The 23,547-nt window shown below is 37.1% G+C and overlaps 1 protein-coding gene across 2 annotated transcripts in view; it reads left to right on the forward strand.

The window, feature by feature from the left end:
* The window catches only part of LOC131054719 (glutamate receptor 3.3), a 148,502-nt gene extending 128,682 nt beyond the window's left edge, over nt 1–19,820 (forward strand). For both annotated transcript variants that reach the window (XM_057989291.2, XM_057989292.2), the window contains 4 exons: nt 16,860–17,140; nt 17,678–17,709; nt 17,817–18,220; nt 18,960–19,820. In XM_057989291.2, coding sequence (XP_057845274.2) covers nt 16,860–17,140; nt 17,678–17,709; nt 17,817–18,220; nt 18,960–19,562 — 1,320 coding nt within the window. In that variant the 3' untranslated portion in view covers nt 19,563–19,820. The remainder of the gene's footprint in view (nt 1–16,859; nt 17,141–17,677; nt 17,710–17,816; nt 18,221–18,959) is intronic.
* The last annotated feature ends 3,727 nt before the right edge of the window (nt 19,821–23,547 follow it).

The following is a 23,547-nucleotide window of genomic DNA, read 5'->3' on the forward strand; positions in this document are numbered from 1 at the left end:
ATCCAAGGAGGGTTTGACCATCGATCCAGAGCGAGTGGAGGCTATTCTTTCTCTTCCACTCCCCAGTCACAAGAAAGGATTGCAAAGTTTCCTTGGTAGGATCAACTTTGTGAGGAGGTTCATTCCCAACCTTGCCACCATGGTAAAACCCCTTACTTCCATGTTGAAGAAAAACTTTGCTTTCAGTTGGACCAAGGAGGGAAGGGCCAGTTTCGAAGAGATCAAACAAGCGATTGCTCAGGCCCCTACCCTTGTCAATCCTAATTAAGAAAGGGATTTTATCCTTTATACCTTCAGAGGAGAATCCAAAATCTCAGCTGTCCTAACATAGCTGAACGATGACAATTTGGAGGAACCTATTGCTTTCTTTAGTGAGGGGCTAAAGGACTATGAGCTTAAATATAGCTATGTAGAGAAGAAGGTCCTCACTGTTGTAAGGGCATTACAAAAGTTTAGACACATGTTTTCCAACAACAGGATCCAACTCTTAGTTTTGCATGCAAGTGTCAAAGATTTCCTTCTAAACAAGGACATCGGTGAGAAGACGATTGGGTGGATAACCAAGGTCATGGAGTATGACATCAACATCAAGATCACCAAGCTTGTAAGAGGCAGGGGCCTATGTGAACAGCTTGTCTCATCTTCTGAGACTACTTCAGAGGTCACCCTTGTGTTACAAGAGGATCAACCAACTGGCAACAACACTCAATTCAGTTGGGTAAGTGACATGACCACCTTCTAAATGGAAGGTAGATACCCCCAAGGTCTGGACAAGACCAAAAGAAGGCATTTTAGGTTGCAGTCCATTCCTATGTCTTAGTGAATGGCACTCGTTTTCGAAAAGATTCCAATGGAGTCTTACTAAGATGTAGCGAGCAAAACGAAGTCAAGAGATTGTTAGAGGAATTTCATGATGGCTCTTTAGGGGGCCACTTCTCTGCAAAGATTACGGCTATCAAAATAGTGAGGGCTGGTTATTACTGACCATCCTTATTTAGTGACTCACATAGATGGGTGAAGAATTGCAAGAAATGTGCTCTCTTCTCTAGGAAGCAAAGACTAGCTGCCCTACCTCTTCATCCCATCCAAGCAGATCAACCACTCGCCCAATGGGGTTTAGACTTCATTGGCATGATAAACCCACCCTCTAGTGCTGGCCATAAGTGGATCTTGGCCGCAACAGATTACTTCAGTAGGTGGACAGAGGCAGTTGCATTGAGGGATGCTACTGAGGCCTCAGTGTTGGAATTCCTTGAGGGAATTGTGACAAGATTCGGTGTCCCATCCACCATCATATCAGACGATGCCAAGGCATTTGTTGGAACCCAAATCAGTTCTTGGGCAGTTAAGCATGGTGTATACTTTAAGACATCATCCAACTATTACCCTCAGGGTAACGACTTAGCTAAATCTTCCAACAAGAACCTCATCAGGATAATTAAAAGGACAATTGAAGACAATCAGAGGGCATGGCACACTAAGTTGAGGACAGCCTTATGGGTTGACAGGATCACACCCAAGAGGGCGATTGGTAACTCCCCTTTCATGCTAGTATATGGGAAGGAAGCAAGACTCCCAACCTCCCTAGAGTTACCCTCTCTTGAACTAGCACATCAGCTATAATTAACAGAGAATGATACCATGACAGTAAGACTAGCTGAGCTGATGGAGCTGGAGGAGGTTAGAAGTCAGGCTATGCATACACTTAAGACTCATCAAGAGCAGTTCAAGAAAGTTTTTGACAAAAAGGCTACTAATAGGGTCTTCAAAGAGAGAAATCTAGTTCTCAAGTGGGATACAGACAGAGCCAAAGCTGGGCGACACTCCAAATTTGATGATATCTGGAGTGGTCCATATGTCATCACTAGTTGCAGGGACGCCAATGCATTTCATCTCTCCAAGCTTGATGGCGAAGTTCTTCCAATCCCAGTGAATGGGATTCATCTCAAGCCTTGCTTCTAAAGAGAGTGTTGATGACTATGTAAATATTAGACTAAAGGTTGTTTTGCTTTCATAAGTGCTTATGCACATGCCGCATTCTCCTTAAGAGGGTGTGCGCTCTAGTTTTCAGTTTTCCTCCAAGTGATGACACACACATGTTTTGGGTCTTTTCAATGTCTCAGTGCCCAATGGATGCTTAAGGCTTTTGGACTTTATGCTTAGCAGGCAAGCATATCGCAGAGATCACCAAAAATGTTGTCATTTTATGACACCCTTGGTCCATCAGTGAGAACCGATCAGAGATATGTTCCATGGACCAGCACTGCCCCAGTTGATCAAGGAGAAAAGCAATGGAATTATAAAGTGCGAAGTGTTGTCTTGTTAGAAGGAAGTTCCTAAGTCTTCCCAACTTTGGTGACCCAGGTTTCCAAAGTTACCCCGGAACTTCGGAACCCCCAGGTTCCCAAGTTCCTTGTTCTTCAACCCAAGAACTCCGGAACCCCTAGGTTCCCAAGTTCCTTGTTCTTCAACCCCGGAACCTCGAGGTACCCAGACTCCGAAGTTTCCCCACCTACGGTGACCCAGGTCTTCGAAGTTCCCCAACTACGGTGACCCAGGTCTCCGAAGTTTTCCAACTACGGCGACCCAGGTCTCCGAAGTTCCCCAACTACGGAGACCCAGGTCTCCAAAGTTTCCCAACTACGGTGACCCAGGTCTCCGAAGTCTTCCAAACTACTTCTGGTTTGCAACACTTCCGGATGGCGTGATCGACACTCGAATCTTTAAATGCTCTGACAACTTTGGTGACATATGCACCTTCTTTTTTGAAGCCACAGGGGTGCATTTAATATTTTTGGCAGAATTTTCATCAAGGGAGTTATGGGGCCATGCTTGTTATGGTGACTTATGTCATGTCTGCATACTCTGATTTTGGAAGGTCAGTCAATCCACCCTTCTCAGAGTTGCCTTTTGTGGGTATGGCTAGGTTGCTTGCATGTACAAGTCAAGTGCACGCATTTCCTTGCACTCCCAGACTGACATACAGGGGTTATGATCACTCTTGTAACCATTTTTCTATATAAAGGCTGTTAAGCCTCATTGTAAATCTTGTGGGTACCAACTCCCACCATGGTTTTTCCCTTTTGGGTTTTCCACGTATAAATCTCTTGTGTTATGTGGAATTTATTTTATTGGGCCTTAGCTTATGTGGTGATATTTCTTATATGTTTGATAAGTTATAAGTTGTTAAAGTTGGTGATCAGATTCATATTGCTTTTGCTTGCACTGTTTCACCCCCCCTCTCAGTGCCTTATACGTTCATCAATTTTGACCCTAATCGCTGCTGTATGAATTATTTGGTATTCTAGCTGCCTTCAAAGTGGTATGACTGGCTAGGTGAGGCCATGTAAGTGCTGGAAAAGGTTGTGGCTGCCTTTGATTGCTTCCAAAAGCTGATTCCCTTGCTGTTACAGGTCTGCAATTGCTGATAAAGTCTGATTATTCTAGCCCAAAAATGAATTTTGGATGAATTCCTCAATTCTGTGACTTAGGGTTTCATCCAAGCTCACCTTTCTCTGGGATGTTTTCATTTCCCAAAGATGATATGCTGCTGTTCTGATTTGCAGAGTTCCAAATCTCATAAGATTCAATAAAAATATGATGAAAAGAATGTGAAAAGCTATCGTACAACTTCTTTTATGCCTCTTAAAACCCAACTCCCAAATTAGGGTTCCAAAATATTAAATTCAATAAACTTTAATCAAGTTTATTCCCCTCCAATAATTCAAACTTTGTAAAGCCTTCATTATTCTTTAAAAAAGGTGTCATTTATTATAAAAATAACTTAACACTTTGGTGCCTAGGGAAGTGTGCCAAGGGCCCACTTTATTATGTTTTATTATAAGGTATAAAGTGATTATAATAATTCACTTTATTATTATTTATTTAAACTCAACTTAGGAAATTAAATATTTCCCAGATAATTCATAAAATGCACATTTGGACTCAGAACTGGAATCCGATTGAAGCCACCTAATCATGGATATACCTAAGTCCTATAGGCTAACTGACAGTTTCCCATAAAATAGGTATCCTCCCTAAAAATTAGGAATTGCCTCCAAAGTCTCTAGAATGATCTTGGAGGTCCCTTGAAGTGTGTTGGTCAACTACTAGTCAACCCCTAAAAATTAGGGATCCCTCCTAAAATCTAGGTAATTGGCATAAACTGCTCAAAACTGCTCACAAAGCCCATGTGATGCTCCAAAGCCTTGGAATGAGTCCCATATCCATACTGTTGACCTACAGAAACTCAACTAATAGGTCAACCATCTATCATCTGCATGTCTCCTAGAAAGGGGACTTTAGAACAATGTTGTGCTAGTCATTGGCTATATTGTGCATGCCAATGGGGAAGTATCTAAGGTGTATGAAGAAGACTCACAACGCAAGGATAAAAATTTGGATGCTGTAGAGCTTGGTGGAGATGCCTCGAAGAAGTTAATACTATACACTAACCGGTTCACATCAGCCGAAAGTAATTCAGCCGTATAGTTCCAATCAGCCGAGAGTAAGTTGATCATACAACCCATAAGAATCGAGAGTACATGGGGCATACGGTCCATAGGAACCAAGAGTGAAGTTGCCGAAGGATTGTCACTGTATGCCAAGAGTAGAGTTTTTGAAGAATTGTCACCGTACGCGGAGAGTAAAGTTGCCAAATGATTGACTAAGTCCATACCGTACGCCATACAATTCAGAGCAGACAAGAGCAAGTTGGCTCCTCAGAGTCCAGGTTGCGTCGACGTGATGAAGTTACCATACAAAGCTAAGAGCCCTAGCTACACCGTACAAACTCGAGAAGCGGAGTACTGGAGATCCGTACAGTCAGGGAGCCAAATTGCAGAGCATTGATATCGTACCTCGTACGATTGGTACACATAGGCCAATCCATATGAGTGAGTAAGTGCTACGCTTAAAAAGTTGTGTGGCCGTACGAGCAAGTGTGGAGGCGGGCGTATAGAAAACCCATGAGTATATCGTATGTGAAGAAGAGAAGGCTGTACGTGAGTACATTGTACGGGTGAGTGTGGGGAAGGCTGTATAGAAAAAACCATAAACATGCCGTACGACTGGCGAGTGTGGGGAAGGCCATACAGAAAAACCATAAACATGCCGTACGATGGGTGAGTGTGGAGAAGGCCGTACAGAAAAACCATAAACATGTCGTACGGAGGAAAAGTTGAACCGTATGCAAGGATTGCTAGGCCATATGGAGGAAGAGTTGCATCGTGGGAGAGAAAAGTTGAACCATACGCAAGGATTGCTAGGCCGTATGAAGGTGGAGTTGCACCGTACGAAATAATTCTTGAGTTGTACAATGGAAGTATTGTATCGTATGGTGGAAGTGTTGAGTTGGATGAAGGGAGTCTCAAGCCACACACCTATGCATTGTACAACCAAGAGAGAAGCACAAGCCTTGTGTGAAAGAACAAGTCTGTATGCAAGGAGGATAAACCCATATGGAAGGAGAACAAGTCAAAAAACACAATACTCGTACGGGAGAATACGCCTTGATCAGAATTTTGACTTCATTGGCCTCGTTCCTAACCCTTGACCCTTGACCTCGTTGGGGGCGTTGCCCCAAACCCCCATTTGATTTGGCAGGTACACTACAAGTTGGGGGTGTCCAGTCGAAGTCACTGTCTGTCGTTAGTCCTCCCGAATATCACTTGATGTTTGCTTGTTGTTTGGAAGACGACTTTTCTTTTGGGGGGGATGATGTTGTCGGCATAAATTGCCTGTTGTTATGTTTGATAATATTTGTTATCTGACAATGTATTAATTAATTGTATTGAGTGGGTTGTCAGTCTCGGGTAGTTATGTGTCGCTTGGTTGACGGTTGTGTACCTCTCGACAACTGTCGGGTCCTTTAAATATGTCGTGTACTGCCAAGGAAGGGGGATGGTATTGTCGGATCTATTGTAATCCTTGGCCGAACACTTTTGGTCTCTTCTCTGTAATAATTGAATGTGCGAATAAAGATATATTTTATTGCCGTGTTTGGTATGCATTGTCATGTACATTATTATTTCCTGTATTTAATTTACCAGTTGTACCAGTAAACAGTAGCTCCCTTTTAAAACAAACTTATATCTATCTAGGGAGGCATGCCATGGGGTCTTTTATGACACTTTATTAAATTTTTATATTTTGATATTATAATCACTTTATTTTTAATAAATATTAAAGTCAACTTTAATATTTAATTTTATTCAAATTCTATCACCTGGCCTCCCCCAAACTGAAAACTGAATGCTGCCACCTGTTCAAGGATGATGACTAGATGTGGCAGGGCAATTGGCAATCTCGTCCTAAAAAGTAGGGATGCTCCTAAAAATTAGGAAATTGTCTCAAATCGATGATAAACACTCCTAAGCCACTTTGCTATGCTCCTCGACTCTCTTTGGTGGTGAAACGGTCAATTGGCAATCCTCCCTAAAAAATAGTACCCCTTCCTAAAACATAGGAAATGGTCTCAAATCATTTGGAATGGTTCGTAGACACTCGAAGACCAACTCTCAGTCATTCCCTAAACAATAGGCATCCCTCTTAAAAATAGGAACTGGCTTTGGACATCCAAAATGGCTGATAAGGCCCTTGTGCAACTCCACAAGCCTCAGAATGGGTTCCCTCTTCTCTCCACTAGCCTACGGGAACCTGATGATAGGCCAATCCCTACTCAATTGCCTGTCAGCTAGGAAGGCGACATTACAAAGGATGCCAAAATGGTGGTCTGATGATGGTTTAGTTCCTTCAGTGAAGCACCACAGAATACAACATAACCCTTGAATACATGAGCAAAACTTTCTCCAAACTTGTCCATACATCAAATACCCTTCTTAACATGGCTTCAACATCAATAGCAACATTTAAATTAGAACCAGAAAGATAGAATTGAGAAATCTAAAACTTAAAAATACTCAAGAACAGATAGACAAGGATTTTATCCTGGGAAAACCCTCCACTTGAGGGTGAAAAACCCAGTCACACCAAAAATGAACTTTATTAAAAGCACAAATCTGATACAATGCTCTCAAGCTTAAATAAGCAATGAACTAAACAGGATTGTTAGCACTTAACAATCATTAGAATAAGCTGATGACAACTCAAAAAAATAGAAGGCTTTTACGACCAGCACTTAATTATTCTGCAATAAGAAATAATCATACTCCAAGAGTGGCGATGAGGGGTTCCATATGGCACCACACATAGCTGTAGAGGATGAAGGGGAAGCAAAATCGCAGCAACAGGAAGAGGAGGAAGAGGAAGATCAACATGGAGGGCTATGAGCGCAATGGAAGAGAATGCGGGTGAAATTCACACCCCCAAAGTTATCTTCGGCACACTTGGTACCATAGGAAGCACTTATAGTGGCTAGTTCGGTGGGGGATGTACGAACAATAGGGTTGCTGTTTCGAAAAACCAATGAAGGAGAACCACCAACACAATGGCGGGTGTCACTACCACAGATCAGCTTAGTTGTACTTGAGTCGGAAGCTGCGGAATGTACTAGTATGGCAGACCAGATAGTGGCAGGGGAGGCCGTACTAGGGAAAGATGAGGTCGTCGTACAGGGTATTGGTACTAGTACGACATGTTCAGGTACTAGTACGGTAGGCATTAGTACGGTACCAACATGTACTAGTATGGTACCAATAGGTACTAGTACGACACCAACAGGTACTAGTATGGTACCAAACAGAGAAAGATGAGGCAGGGGATGTACCGATGACTGGAGATGGTTTGGAGGAGTTGGCAGTACTGGAGAGACTGACGGATGAGGATATAGAGGCATCGTTGGATGGGTGGCTGAGGTAGTTTGCACACACACCTCACCACCCCCCTCCCTTGCACCACACACCATGGCTATTGGGTCGAACTAGTCACAGACAGGACCAAAGAAGCAGCAATTGCCAATAAAACGCGATTAATCGGGGATTGGCAAAACTGACGGTTTATTCCCGAAAATCGCGGTTATTAATCGTTGACTTTTTTCAACGATTTTATCCGATTAAATCGCGGATTAATCGCGCGATTAATCGTCATAAAATCAGGAGCCTGCGAAAAACCCTGAAGTCGCCAAAAAAGGGCGTGAAATGAGCGAAAAAATTGCTTTATATCTGTGCGACGTGGTAGGGTTTGATGCCATATCGCGTGAGAGCTCACGGAATTAGATTTCACGGGTGGGTGTCTGCGAGATTAGGGTGACTGCGAGATTTCACACCAACTTCTTTCCTTCTCATCTTTCTCGAAGCTGTTGGAATTCCAGGTATTTTCCATTTCTTTGCAATTTTAAAATTTTATTTTTATATTATGTTTTAATAGTCATATTTTACTGTTAATATTTATGCTTATATTTACAAATTTACAGTCATATTTTATTGTTAATAAATACAAGCATAAGATGACTATTAAAATTTTATGCTTATATTTACAGTCATTTACTGTTAATATTTTATGCATATTTACAGTAAATATTTATGCTTATATTTACAGTTATATTTACAGTCATATTTTACATACAAGCATAAACTATTTTAAAATAGTTTATGCTTGTATTTAAAATATGACTGTAAATATTATCAATAAATTTTAAAATAGTTTATCAGTAAATTACTGTAAAATTTATTGATAATATTTACAGTAAATACAAGCATAAAATTTACTGATAATATTACTAGTAAATATTAACAGTCATATTAAATATTTATGCTTATTTACTGTTAATTATTAGTAATATTTGTTAATTAACAGTAAAATATTAACAATAAATATTTACAGTCATATTAAATATTTAATTAATATGACTGTAAATATTTTGTTTGTAAATATTAACAGTAAAATGTAAATAAGCATAAATACAAATTTTACTAATAATAACAATAAATATTAGTAATAATAATTTAGTAAATATTAGTAATATTAGTTTGTAAATGTTAATATTAGTAATATTAAATGTTAATATTAGTAAATATTAGTAATATTAAATGTTAATATTAGTAAATATTAGTAATATTACTGTAATTATTAGTAATTTTAGAAATTGTTTTTAATTAAACTGTTAAATATTTACCAATTTCTGTTTAGCATTTACTGTTAAATATGTAATATGATTGTGTTACTGTTAATTATTAGTAAAATTTGTATTTAATAGTAATTCACTGTAATCGGAGTTTACATTTTCATTTATAGTAACATTAAATTCATTTTTTGTTAAATATTCTTAGCTTTTAATATATGAAAATGTCTTTTTCATTTAATATTTACAGTCTATCATAGATTCATAATGTCATTTTTTCTGAAGTTATTAACATTTAATATACAAAAAAATGAAAATTTTAATATAAATGTCTAGTTTTCATGATGAATGTCCAACGTTAATATAGACAAACCCAACCCTAGATCCCTCAAAATTTAAAAACCAAGTGTAATGCTTTTGCAGAACTGATTCTTGATCACAATGCCACGCCAAAAGACTTTGCATGGACACATTGCACAACAATTCCTGGTAGCACGAAGGTCAAGTGCAATTGGTGTCAAGATGAGATCAGTGGTGGAATTTATCGTTTCAAATGGCATTTGTCAAAAGAACGAGGAAATAACACCGAGATGTGCAAAAAATGCCTTGCTGATGTCTCATATTAGGCAGAGCAATCTCTTGAAGGGATTGCTGAGAATAAGGCCAAAAAGGCAAGAATTGGGGTTGAACTAGGTTCTAGTTCTACAAATCCTAGGATGCACGATTTAGGTGAGGATGGTGAAGATGGGGGTTTTAGGGAATCTAGGTCGACACATAATTCTATAGCATGTGGACCAAACACAGGTGGAGGAAACACTAATGCTTTCTTCCAACCTCCTACTACACTAGGATCACAAACCACTTTGGAGAGTACAGGATGGAGGAAAACTGTCACTGAACAAGCAAAGAAGGCAATTGCTAATTATTGGTACTCCTCTCACACGACATTCCATGCTTCCAGAAATCCATATTGGCAACCCATGGTAGATGCTATTGCAGCTGTAGGTCCTGGGTTTCAAGCCTCATCTTATGAATCATTGAGGGTTGGTATGCTAAAAGATGCATTAGAGGATGTTCAAGATGTTGTTAAACAACATCGATTTCAATGGGCTAGAACTGGTTGCAGCATCATGTCAGATGGTTGGACAGATAGAAGGAATCGAACTCTCATTAACTTCCTTGTCTCTTGTGAGATTGGCACTGTTTTTTTGAAATCCGTGGATGCATCTTATATGATGAAATCCACAAATGCATTGTTTGAGATGTATGACGTGGTAGTGACGGATGTAGGGCCACAAAATGTGGTTCAATTTATCACAGACAATGCTGCTGCTTGTGTCGCTGTAGGGAGAATTCTGACAGATAAATACCCTTCCATGTTTTTTACACCATGTGCAACACATTGTCTTGATCTAACCCTAGAGGACATTGGAAAAATTGAATGGGTTAAGGCGGCATTTCAAAAAGCTCACAAGGTTACCAAATTTGTTTATAATCACACGAAGGTTTTGGCTATAATGCGCTCTTTTACAGGAGGCAAGGAGCTAGTTCAACCAGGAGTGACAAGATTTGCAACATATTTCCTTGCATTACAAACATTATGTGAACAAAAAGGTAATTTGAGGCGAATGTTTGTTTCAGCTGAGTGAATGGAGTCCGGTTTCACAACTCAAGCAAATGGCATAGCAGTGGAAGAGTATATGTATTCTATCACATTTTGGGAATCTATTGAACAAATTGTAGAATTTTCAGAGCCTTTAGTAAAAGTCTTGAGACTAGTGGATGGGGATAAACTCCCCATGGGATATGTGTATGAGGCCATGGATAGGGCCAAGGAGGTGATAAGGAGTAAACTGGAAAATAACAGGGATAGGTATATGCCGTTGTGGGACATAATTGATAGAAGGGATGGACAAATGCACACTCCTCTCCATGTTGCGAGATACTTGCTCAATCCTCTGTTATTCTATAAGATTGACTTCATGAAAATTGATGTTGAGATCAAACAAGGCTTCTTCAAGTGCATGGAAAAAATGTTTCCTGACTTGGAAAAATCTGATGCGGCTACGATAGAGTTGGAAATGTACAAGCATGCTAAGGGCTTTCTCTCTTCTAGGGCTGCTATACAAAGCAGAAAGACCATTCAACGAGGTAGACTCTATAAACTTTTGACAATCTCTTTATTTTGCCAACATGCTCATTAAGTTTGTTAATATCATAAGATATTCTTAGTCTTACAATATCATCTCCATATATTGTGTTTTTCAGCTGCATGGTGGGCTTCTTTTGGAGATGAAATACCAAATTTAAGGTGGATGGCAGTGTGCATTTTGAGCCAACCATGTAGCTCATTAGCTTGCGAGTGTAATTGGAGTGTGTTTGAACACATACATTCCAAGAAACGCAACCGCCTATCACAACAACAGCTGAATGACTTGGTATTTGTTCATCACAACCTCCGCTTGAAGATAAGGAAAGCTCAAGGTGGGAATATTAATATATAGTTGCAGTTTTTGAAATTGTATTCACTATTCATTGTGTTTTTCATTCGTAAGGGAAACACTAATTTCTACATGGGCAAAATCAGAAACTATTAAGGAAGGCTTGCCAATTGACCTCGATGAGATATATCCAGAGTGTGAGTTGATTGCTGTTGATGATGATTCTGTTGTGTTGCTGATCGTCCGCTTGAGCAAGAAGATTTTGATCTCATGAGGCAAGCCAACTTTGGTCCTGAATGGGTTGAACGAATTAGGACAGGCTCTTACCTAGGGGCTTCATCATCAGGGCTTCCTGCCCTCTAGCATGTCATTGCCTACATTTGAGATTTTGGAATTTTGTACTTAGTTTATAGGTTGACTTTGTTCAAAGTCACAAACTATATTGTAATTGACATTTTGACATTTATCACTATCTAGATATTATTAATGGTGCAGTATATTTTGTGCAACGTAATCAGTGATAAGAATATAAACAACGAAAATCTATTTCCTGCAATTCATGTGTTCAAGTGTCTATTTTATTTGCCTACAATATCTCTATGATATGGAAATACCTTAAAATATATAAAAAAAGTAGTTTTTGATTGTTTTTCTGCATTTTTTACGTTTTTTTGTATATCCGATTTTTCCCGATTTTTTGAAAAAATCTTATACTTTTGTTTTGCCGATTAATTCCCCAAACGATTATTGCTTCCTTGGACAGGACTACCTCTATCACAGACCAGGATGAGAGGATGTTTGTTGACGAGAAGCATAGGGCAACAAGAAGTGGTGGGCAGAGCCCGAAGATCAGCAATGATGGGGAAAGCAGGCCAGAAGGATCACTGGTAGGACTTCACCTCACTCCACCAGATCCTAGCGATCCAGTAGGCTCACTCCAATGGTTCCTTGGAGAGCTACAGGGGATTCAAAAGTTGCACGTGGAATGGCACAATTGACTGGGTAGATGGAGGCTGACAACTTCGTTGACGCTAAGAAATTGTGCCACTTCATGACTTCTGGGTGTGCAGACGAGTTTGCGTGCCACTTCGAGCAGCAGGGGTGGCTAGACATAAGTACGCCGGAGATGGTACAAGAATGGACGCGCATGTGCCTGGTGGAAGGTGGGGGCACCACCTTCCGCAGCATGGAGGGATCCTTTCGGGATGTGTACCTACAGATGCGACGGCGCCGGATAGAGCAGGAGGCCCAGCAGTTGTATATAGCAAAACTAGAGAAGGAAGGGGAGAAGCATGCACATCTAGCGGCAGTAGAAAAGAACCTGGGGGATGAGCTAGAAATGAAGGTGACTACTTATGAGGCCCGTTGCAACATGCAGAAGAAGGAGGTGCAAGTACTGGTAGCAAAGGTGGCCGAGCTTACCTTGCAGATAGAGTAAAAAGACAAAAAACTGTTGAAGGCCGCACACATGGTGAAAAAGGCACGGGAACAACAGCTAGTGGCAGAGAAGAACCTTCGGCTCCACACAGGGCAACGACCTTCTTCTTCGACCACTGCAAGGACGCTTCCTCCCCCTTCTCAACTTAGTCTTTTGTTTGTATTCCAGCTCCTATGGTCTTAGTCGTCTGAAAGATGATTACTTTTTTTGGGGGGCTGATGTTAGGGGTCAATAACACATGTTAGTTTGTAGTTGGGATGGGTGTTTATGCTTGGTTATGTTGGAGTCGCCGAGAGGTTCCTGTGGGGTAGTTGGTAGTTAGTGACGGTTGGCAACTTGGCCAACCGTCGAGTCTATATATAATTCAGATGGGACCTCGGCAAGGATGGTATTGTACTTACATATTCTTGAGAATTCAATAAAGATATCATTCTTCTGGTATAGCTGTTTGTTATTGTTACTTATGCTTTGATATATGAATGTCTTGTTACATGTCTAGTTGGTACGTGTGGAAAATCCTTGTTTATCCATGAGTTTACCAACCTCACATTAAGGGCTAAACATATATTATCAAGAAGCATAATCGCAGATAAGAAGTTGATAAACCATATCAAAGAGATTAAGGCATCACTAAACTGATCCAATCTCCATTGAAAGAAGATTAAGAACACTGCAATAAGAAGGCAGAAAGGAGATCGATGCCCATGAACCTGATCATTAGCAATACAACCAAAAATAATATCTTTTGCTGGAGGGAGTTGAAATGTATAACCAACAAATATTGATTAATGATGACTAACCATTCCATTGGTTAGTTATCCAAATAATAGTTAATCATCAAGTTCGATCTAGCTAGGTGTTAAACAGTAAGAAGCACGATTTGTAAAGAGGAGAGGTGTAAACAAGGGAAGGATATGTCTGTTCCAGATCAAGAGTTGCAAGTTGCAACCGATCAGAATTATAAAATATTTAATAATGAACCCATACTCATTCTCAAGGGATCTTTGAATATTGTCTTCTTTTCTTATTTGTATTCTAATCGGATCCGCTCAGTCGAGCATTCTTTGCCTTTGGCATAAGGGATTGCATACTTCAAAGGATTACATCAGAAATAGCACCAAGAATATTGCATATTTTCCAAGTATAAATCTGAGACGGCAATCATCATCCAATCACCTATCAGCTTAAGACTATTGCCAAATTAGACAGCTTTCATAGCATTGTTGCTATCATTAAGGGAGAGGTTTGTAGCATATATTCCACAGTGACACATCATAAAGAGCTCTTTACTTCTGCAGATTGGATATCTCAACTTGCATATTTCTTCAAGATAGATCAGAGACAGACAGCAGCATCCAATCAAACTATAGTTGCAGATCAGAGATCATCCTTGCACAACTATCATCAATCATATCAGAGACAGCAGAGATAATCTACCCATACTTACATTGATTGCATTACACTAAGTGCATATATATAGATCAAGATCATCTTGCATATATCTAAGTGTTGAATCAGAGATAGCAGTGATACTGACTTTTTATGTCATCATATTACAAGCGGTAATCATTGTGAATCAAATCTATCAATTTTGCATTGAATAGTATTAATTATCATTTTTCTAAGTGTTATTGGAGTTTATTTTTGGAAAGAAGTCCCTTGCAATTGATTAACAAGTCAATTGTTCCCTTATTCCCTAAATAATAACATAAGGGGACATTGCAAGTGGTATCTGGGCATTTTGTGGTTATAGTGCATTGTTCCTAAAACGGGACATTACAATGGAGATTTGGAGGAATTAGAGACAACATTTTCTACTCTTTCTTGGCGTGGGATTATTTCATTTTTTTTGGGCATGAGAACTTGAGGGTTTGCTCATTCATTTTGGTGTGGATATCTATCCTTGACCTGGCGTGGATTTGTGAGTTGCAGAGTTGTCATGGCATGAGGTTCTGCTTTGGGTTTGGATTTGATATTGGGAGGCTATATTATTTCTTACTCTTGGTGTGGGATTTAGACTCTCCTTATTGGTGTGGTTTGTTCATTGCTTGGCATGGGATTAGACTTTTATTCTAGCGTGGGTTTAATTACATATTCCTTGGTACAGATATCTGAGAGTCGAAGCTTGCTGATGAAGTGGGTGTGGAAACAGCATTGTATTTCTTCACATATGTAAGCCATTAAGAATGCTGTTATAATTATTGAGACCGCATTATTTGTATTTCAGATTCAGTAATCTTATTTCATCTTTGCAGCAATTGAGGTCAGAAGTTTATCATCTGAATTCTGTCATTGTTATATGGTTTATGATCCTCTTGCTCATGTTTTAAAGTTTTCCTTCTCTGCTATGCATCTAAACATTGAGCATAAATTCTATTACAACATGTTGTAAATCGGAAACTGAAAACAATAAATTACATCTGCAAGCAAACTGTTTGACAAAATTATGCATATTGAAAAAGGCAAAAAAAATTTAGTAACAGAACAGGGCTGCATATTACACTCTTCCTCCACAGAGAATTACTCAATGAAAAGGTCTTAAAGATACTTTGCTACTTCCAACAACTTCTGTGTGAATTATACAATTAGGGCAGAGACATCGGAAAAATGCTCATTAGAGTATGCTTACCATCTTGGAGAGTGATCACTGTGATTGACCCTAAATTCTTACAACCTACAAAAGCTACCCAAACACATCTCCTAGTAAATTCAAGCATTCCAAAGTGCATCCTTATTCGATTGTTCTCTTCAACTGAATTCAGAGTAGCCGGAAACTCCTTTGTCCCTCCCTGGGAACGTGTATCCCCGTATCCAAAACAGATACGTATCCAATACAACCTGGATACACGTCGAATACTGTACCCAAAAAAACTCGATTTCCAACCATGCTAGATACTATGTAATTTGATTTTTTTAAAATTTGATGTAAATCTTCCTAAATTTAATTTTAAATAACTTCATTCATGCATTTAAAAAACAAAAAATTGGAATAAACAAAACCTACACTAAATGAGAAAGACAAATGAAATGTTTTTCTATTTCAGCCACCCATTTTTTGGATTAATTTCCAATGCAACTCTACTATTTTTGCATATTGTAAAATGTTAAACCAACTTATCATTATTTATGTAGCAACTATGTGTCTATATTGCTTTTGAAGTAATGAAAATCTCCTCAAATAACTTAGAAAATTGTGTTAAATATATGTATATATGTTTTTTATGAATGATGTATCCAGCCATATCCATATTGGGGGTCTTAAAAAATGGCTGTATCCGTATCCGATATCGTATCTGTATTTGTATGCATATCCGTGTCCATGCAACTTTGATTGAATTTACTCCAGGAGATTAGCATTAACATTAACTCTGGCTGAAGCCTGTGAAGAAAGAGTAGCCACAACCATTATAAATGCAATCAATGAAGCATTCCAGAACGAAGTTCCTCCCTGTCTTGCCCTAGATTTTATCCAATGCTTATTTATCATGAACAAAGTCTTCTGATGTTTTCTATGAGTCCATTCTATGCTTTATAGGAAGTAATGAGGTAATCCAAAATAAACTTGCCTTTGATGAACCTTGGCTTTTCAGGGCTGAGAATTTTTGCAACCAAGAGATCGATTCACTTATGCTTCTGGGGAAAAAACATGATTATTTTTTCTTTATTTTTACACTGTTCTTATTCAAGTTACAAGTACAAATAATGCAATATATATAAATAATTTGGAAGATTCCTTAAGCAGGCTAAGTTTTATTCATATAGATGCTCTGTAAGAAACCGTATCTTGTCAGCAGGAAAATATTCTTTCTATTCAAGTTGTGCTAATTTGAGTTTCCAGCTTAACAAATTTCTTTAATTTGAGCATTGTTAAATATTCATGTTACCTTGTTGATAACTGCTTGTTACCATTCCTTTACTCAGTCTAGATTTCACCGAATATTCTTTGATCTGGTGACTGCAGGAGTTTGATGCAGCTGTTGGAGATATTACAATTACCAGAAAGCGCTCAAATATAGTTCAATTTACACAGCCATTTTTAGAGTCGAGCTTGACAGTGGTGGTGCCTAAATTGCTTAAAAAATCTAGCCGCACCTGGCAGTTTTTTCGACCATTTTCTATAAGCATGTGGTGTACCATGGGTGTTTGTTTTATCATCACTGGAGTAGTTATATGGGTATTGGAACGTAGGAATAATAAGGATTTTCGAGGAAGGCCAAAGAAGATGATTTCCACCATTATTTGGTGAGTATTTGTTTTCAGGGTGAAGAAAATGCAATAATTATCAAAAACCTAAACCGGTGTCACGGTATACTGCAGCAGCATCAAATTCTGGCTGTGCTCAAGATTCTCTCTCAAACTACAATACCATCTATCATTAGTAGCATAGCAATGATTGATTGCACCTAAGATTCTAAGACCATATCCTATATTTACTAAAATATCTGAAATGTTTTTTTACAAATTTCAATTGTAATTCTCATGTTTATAAGAGCAGTGTAAGGCCAAATTGTAATTCTCGTGTTTATAATAGCAGTGTAAGGCTAACTTGATGGATGTAAAGATCATATTGGGTTAAAATTAATGCATGCAATAAACACAGACAGATAAAACTGGCAGAAAACTTCCCAGTGAAGTTCTTATTCAAAATCAACCTTGAAGGTCTTTTTACAAATGTCAAACACATTCTTTATTAGCAATTATATATTGACAATATCTGTAGTAAATTTTTTAAATGGGATTATTTAAATTTTTTTTAATGTTTATATTGTTGTGTTGCAGGTTCATATTGTCAACCCTTTTCTTTACTCAGAGTAAGAAAAAGTGCTTTTATTTTTTGGATCACTGTCATTCTTTTAGATATTAGGCTTTTATTTAAAAAGTTTAGTAAAATTAAAGGATAGTTTCTTGTTATTCGCAGGGGAGAAAGTGAAAAGTGTTCTAGGCCGGATGGTGTTAATTGTTTGGTTTTTTGTGGTCCTTATCATCACTTCGAGTTACACTGCAAATCTCACTTCAATTCTGACTATTGAACAACTAAGGCCAACAGTGAATGGCATTGGTGGATTAATTACAAGTGATGACCCTATTGGCTATCAAAGTGGATCATTTGTGAGAGACTATCTATTAGAGTTGAATGTAGCAAAAGAGAGACTGGTCCCGTTAAATACATTGCAGAATTATAGAAATGCATTATTAAGTGGCCCACAACGAGGTGGGGTGGCAGCAATTGTGGAAGAGAAACCTTATGCAGATTTGTTTATATCACAAAGATGTGAGTTTAAGACTTCTGGCGCAGAATTCAGCAAAGGTGACTGGGGATTTGTAAGTTGTGAAAACCCTGTTTTGCCCTCTAAACAAAAAATTGTAGTGAAATGGATAGCATAGGAACATCCAATTTTTTATGAGTTACTATAAATTTAACTGATATCATGTGAAAGATAATGAACAAACTTCTATGATAGACATAAGGTAAAATTGATGAGGATTCTGGATTGGCAATGTTCTACAAGTGTTCTTCTCCAGACAGTATCTTGCCTGCGTTGATTTTGTCCTGATTTTGCAATAGCTTTATAGGAGTCAGTGGAGGCAATGCCTTAAACTTAAAGTTGCAATATTTACTTTTTTTTGGCTGTTAGTTTTGTTGCAGCAATTCACGTAACTCCATTACATTTTGCTTCATTCTTGTCTTTTGGCAATTATGCTGCAACATTAAATTACTAAATAATTCAGATCTCAGAATGTTGGTTAAATTAGATTATCATTATAATGGACTGGGGAATCTATCCTTATCTACATGATTAAAATCTCATTACAGAATCTAAGAATGAGAATATGGGCTTAAAGTTAAGTATTTGAACATGCACATACGACTCAATGCATAAGAGCTCAAACTTAAGCACATTTTTCCTGTCCTGTTGTTCAATCTTAACTCATCGCTAATTGATTTACAAAAATTGGTCAAATACTTGTATTAGTTGCTAACCTATCTAATGAACAGCAGAATATTATAAAATTGTATAAGAAGGATTTTCACGATACTATTTTCTTTTCTTCTATGCAGGTATTCCAGAAAGGTTCACAGCTAGCTATTGATATTTCGACTGCTATATTGAAGCTTAATGAGGATGGAACTTTGCAACGTATACGTGATAAATATCTAGGAAATTCTACATGTGAATCAAGTGATGAAATTTCCAGCCATCTAGGCACATCGGCATTTTTAGGCTTATTTTTAATAACTGGGATTGTATCGATAGTAGCAATCATTTCATATTGTGTTAGTTTAGCAAGACTGTTCTGTGTTGTTAGGGAAGAGGATATTGCAAACGAGGAAGATTATAGAGAGAACTCATCCAAATGTGCAAGTATAATGCATTCTGTTAAGTCCTTTCTAAAATTTATTACCAAAGAAGAAATCCCTCGACACAGAAGAAAAGATTTGCGATATAGAAGTAAGATACGAAAACAAGAGAAAAAAAGAGCAAAAAATGGGTCAACAAGTGGGAGCTCATTGGGCACTAGAGTTGGATATCAAGACCATTCATTTTCTGGTAAGACAGATGATGAAGACCAAAGTGTCAATCCTAGTCTGCATAGGACACAGAGCCCTGAAATAGAAGGCTTTGGTTCTGAAGGGGAGCTAACGTTTGGGAAACGTGGATGATTGAGGAAGGATTAGTAACGAATAAGGTCCCATATATATTTATATCTGTATATTTAAATATTTTTCTTTTGTTGCAACTTTTAAAACCATGTACAGTAACATTTAAGCCCTCCAAGATGATCAATTGTGCATCAGTAGTTGTAACCTCTTAATGACAGCAAGGGAACCTATAAGCACACAAGCTCCTCTAGAATATGTAACAAAGAATACTTTTATTGGCTAATGGTTTAACACTTAATGCCATCTCATTGACAGATAGATCTCATGTAAACATTTGGAATCCTCTGTTTTTGCTGGGTACAGCAGAACATTCTGTGTTTTTACAGTCCTCACATTTGGATTTTTATTTAATGGTTGTTATCCTTGAGCATTTGTGATTGAAGTGTTGTTGTATTTCAGATATTTCTACAATATATTATACAATATTGTTACCATATGGGATAAACTGCTCTAATTATCACTATTTTGTTACAATTTTTGTTTTTAAATTGGCATTTTATGTGGCATAGTTGCCTTCGTTGTAAGTGGATTGGCAAGCTTGGGTTTACTTATTAGCTTAGTCTTAGGGCTGAAATCAAAAGTAAAAATGTTACAATATGTAAGCTAAATGGAGAAACAAATCTTGTAAGCTTTCACAACTGTTTCGTAAATCAAGAAGGCATTTGGGTTAGTTGCAACCTCACCTTCTAATCCGTGGCCATTACTCCATACATGTGACAATGCCCTTCAGGATGCATCTGCCTTTATGTTGTCCTTGTTTAAGTATTTCAATTCAGTGTTCTAAACATTATCAAAAGAGCTTTAGTTAGTGGAACTTATGATACAAATGTCCTTCAAGATGCATTCCTTTATGTTCTTGATAACAAGAGACTTTGCTTGATACAAATTCCCTGATCTATCATGACTTACGTGATGTGATTTCTCATGACTTACGTGATATACATTAATTAGGAAACGTTTTAATAACAACAAATCAGCAAGACACCAAGCATTGTTGTCAAGTTTTTTCAATCTTCATTAGTCTATCAAAGGGTTTTTGTTATGTAATTGCTAACTAATGATCTCTCAATCAAGACATCTTCCATTTTGAGTTTCCACAAATCAAAGTATTCTTTACTATTTTTTTTTAACTTTGATTTTAAATGTGTGTCATCATTCATGCCAATTTGTAAAATAAAACATAGAAGACCCCCATTGAAACCACACATTTCTCAAGAAAAGCATCCCTTTCTCAATAATCGTTTACATCCAGCTTTGATGCTAATTGATGAGAAAAATTGAATGGATAATTTTATTTAGAAGCTACATTTTAAATTTCATGTTAATTTACAAGATTGTTAAGAACTAGTAATTTTGATTATGAAATTAAATCAACAATAATGAAGATAGAAACAATCACAATGTTTAAATAATATTTTTGTTAGTGTATAATGTCTATTACTATGTTTCGATAATATTGGTTATCTAATTATGTATTAAGTGGTTGTTGGATTCAAGTAGTTATAAGTGTCAGTCAACAATTGTGTTCTTTTTGACAATTGTTGGTTCTTAAAAAGATTGTGTATTATCAAGCAAGGTAGTATGACCTTGTGTGATAACTTTGATCCTTGGTTAACCAACTTTAGTATTCTTTTGTAATAAACTCGTGTGAACAAAGAGATACATTTTACTCATGTATTTGGTGAGCGAGTGAAGCATTGTAATGTTTGAATCAAACCTCCTTGGCATGCAATTTCTATGCACTAGGCTTGCATTACAATATAACCATGGTAAACCCTAGTGAGGAAAATAAAAGTTACTCAAGTTTATAGGCAATGGATCAAAGGATCTTGTGTGACATTGTAAGACTTGTGAAAGAATTGGGACAACACATTGGTAAGATGATAAATCAACTTGTCTATGATCTTTTCTAGCCTCTCAAAATATATGGGAGACATTAACGAAGGCCTTCATAGAATAATTTAAATTGCTTAGTGATAATAATGAATAGTAGCAAAAATTTACAACGCAAAATAAACTAAACACATAAAATGTATGAGCTTATAATCGTAGATTTAAAGAATTGTGTTAGAACATAATGTTATTAGGGGTCATTACCCTTATACCATTTATATAATGTTCTGATATAAGGTTATAAAGGTGTGACTTGTGAAGTCACTTGTCCTTTATTTAAGGAGGTTCTCTCTCATTTGAGAGGTGTGTAAATTTGGAGATTTAAAGTGAATTGTATCACTATGCACAAGAGGTATTATTCCCCATGAGGAAGTATGGGAGGAGTATACCTAGGTTCAAGTCTATTTTGTTATATACTATTTTTGTAAGTGTTTTAATTAAATGATGCTTTACGAGATTTTTTACCCAAAAGGGTTTTCCCCATGTATATCTTGTGTAATGTGTTAATTTATGGTTTTATGGTTTGTAATGCATTTATTTTATATCTTTTTTATAATGATTAGTATCCTAAGATCCAAATTTTTAACATGGTATTAGAGTGGGTTAGGCTAGTACTAATCATTTTTAGAGGTTATATTAGAAAACATATAAAACTTAATGGAAAATATATTTATGTTGAATCAACACGTGTACAAGGCTAAATGTGCTAAGCATCTAGTGTGCCTTCTCGATTGTTTTAAATTCAACTTATCATGGCCAAGTAAGGACATTCTAAGTATTCCTTTTTGTAAGTGATATTTTCAAGAATTTTTCAGTTTATTTTTTCAAATATTCACATACCATAGGTTTGTGAGGGTCAAATATTTGATTACTACGTGATGTATAACATATGTTCAAATTATGCTTTTCTCATTGGATCATGTCCTTTAGAAAATTGGAATTTCTCTTTAGAGAGGTATGAGAGATTAGCAATCATCAAACAAATTTTCATTTAGGTTTATAAACTTAATGTTTCTTTTGTTTAACCTTAAAATTGAATTCATGGAGTCTTCTATTAAAATTGACATCTTTATAAAAGTCAAGTTTTTAAAGAAAAATAGAATTCATAGCCCTTGGACATGACATTTCAATCAAACACAATTTGATCATAATTGATATAAGATCATGACATTTTTTTATAAAAATTCATTAAAGTACATATATTATAATATACAATTGACATTAAACAATTTATATTAGGTTTGTTAAACTTAATCGAACCATTATTGAAATAAGAGTCCTAAAATGAAATCTTCATAGAAGTAAATATAGAGAAAAGAAACCCTTAGATGGTCACAAGTTAGGGTATGTGGATGGTTGAGCCTATGTTCTCCTTATGCAAAAATAATTACAAAAATAAAACATCTCATGCTTTGAGTTGTGTATGCTACTGGTCGTTGATTGCTTGTGAGAAAAACTTTGTATCAATGGGGTAGTTGTTTCATGGCATCAATTTAAATAAAAGACTCATGGTTGTGCATTTGATTGAACTACCTTGAGAGGAAGCTATATTTGCCATGAGTTTAACTTAAAAGAATCATCCCAAGTCATGAAGATGAGCTTCTCTCAGAAGCATCGTACACTTGTCACCTAACATTTGAAGATTTTTTTTACAAAAGAAGTGAACAAGTAATTGAAATATCTACCCAAATTGCAATGTTTTCTACATATATTCTCATCACTTTAGAGTACATTCGAGCAAATGCATACGTTTTATTTTATATCATATTATGTCAAAGGCTTACTTTTACCCTCTGCAGATGCGGTTGCCTCACCTTTGTTGGGAGTGTTGTAAGTCGAATTATAGTGATGATCATGTTTGTTTGTGTAATGTTTTCTCCCTCAGTATTCTCTTCTAGTATACATTTATCTTTTCTATTCTCATGATTGAAACATGAAGTAAGCTGCCAATAATTTTGGTTGCTTCTACACCCATTCTCTCACCATGGTCATCCATCGTATCCTCTCGAACTCAGTACTTCTTGTTGATATTTACTGCTCAAATTTGTAATCACATTAAATTAAAAGATAACATGATACCTTATGAATTGTC

Source organism: Cryptomeria japonica, chromosome 5 (assembly GCF_030272615.1).
Source record: "Cryptomeria japonica chromosome 5, Sugi_1.0, whole genome shotgun sequence".
Lineage (NCBI taxonomy): Eukaryota > Viridiplantae > Streptophyta > Pinopsida > Cupressales > Cupressaceae > Cryptomeria > Cryptomeria japonica.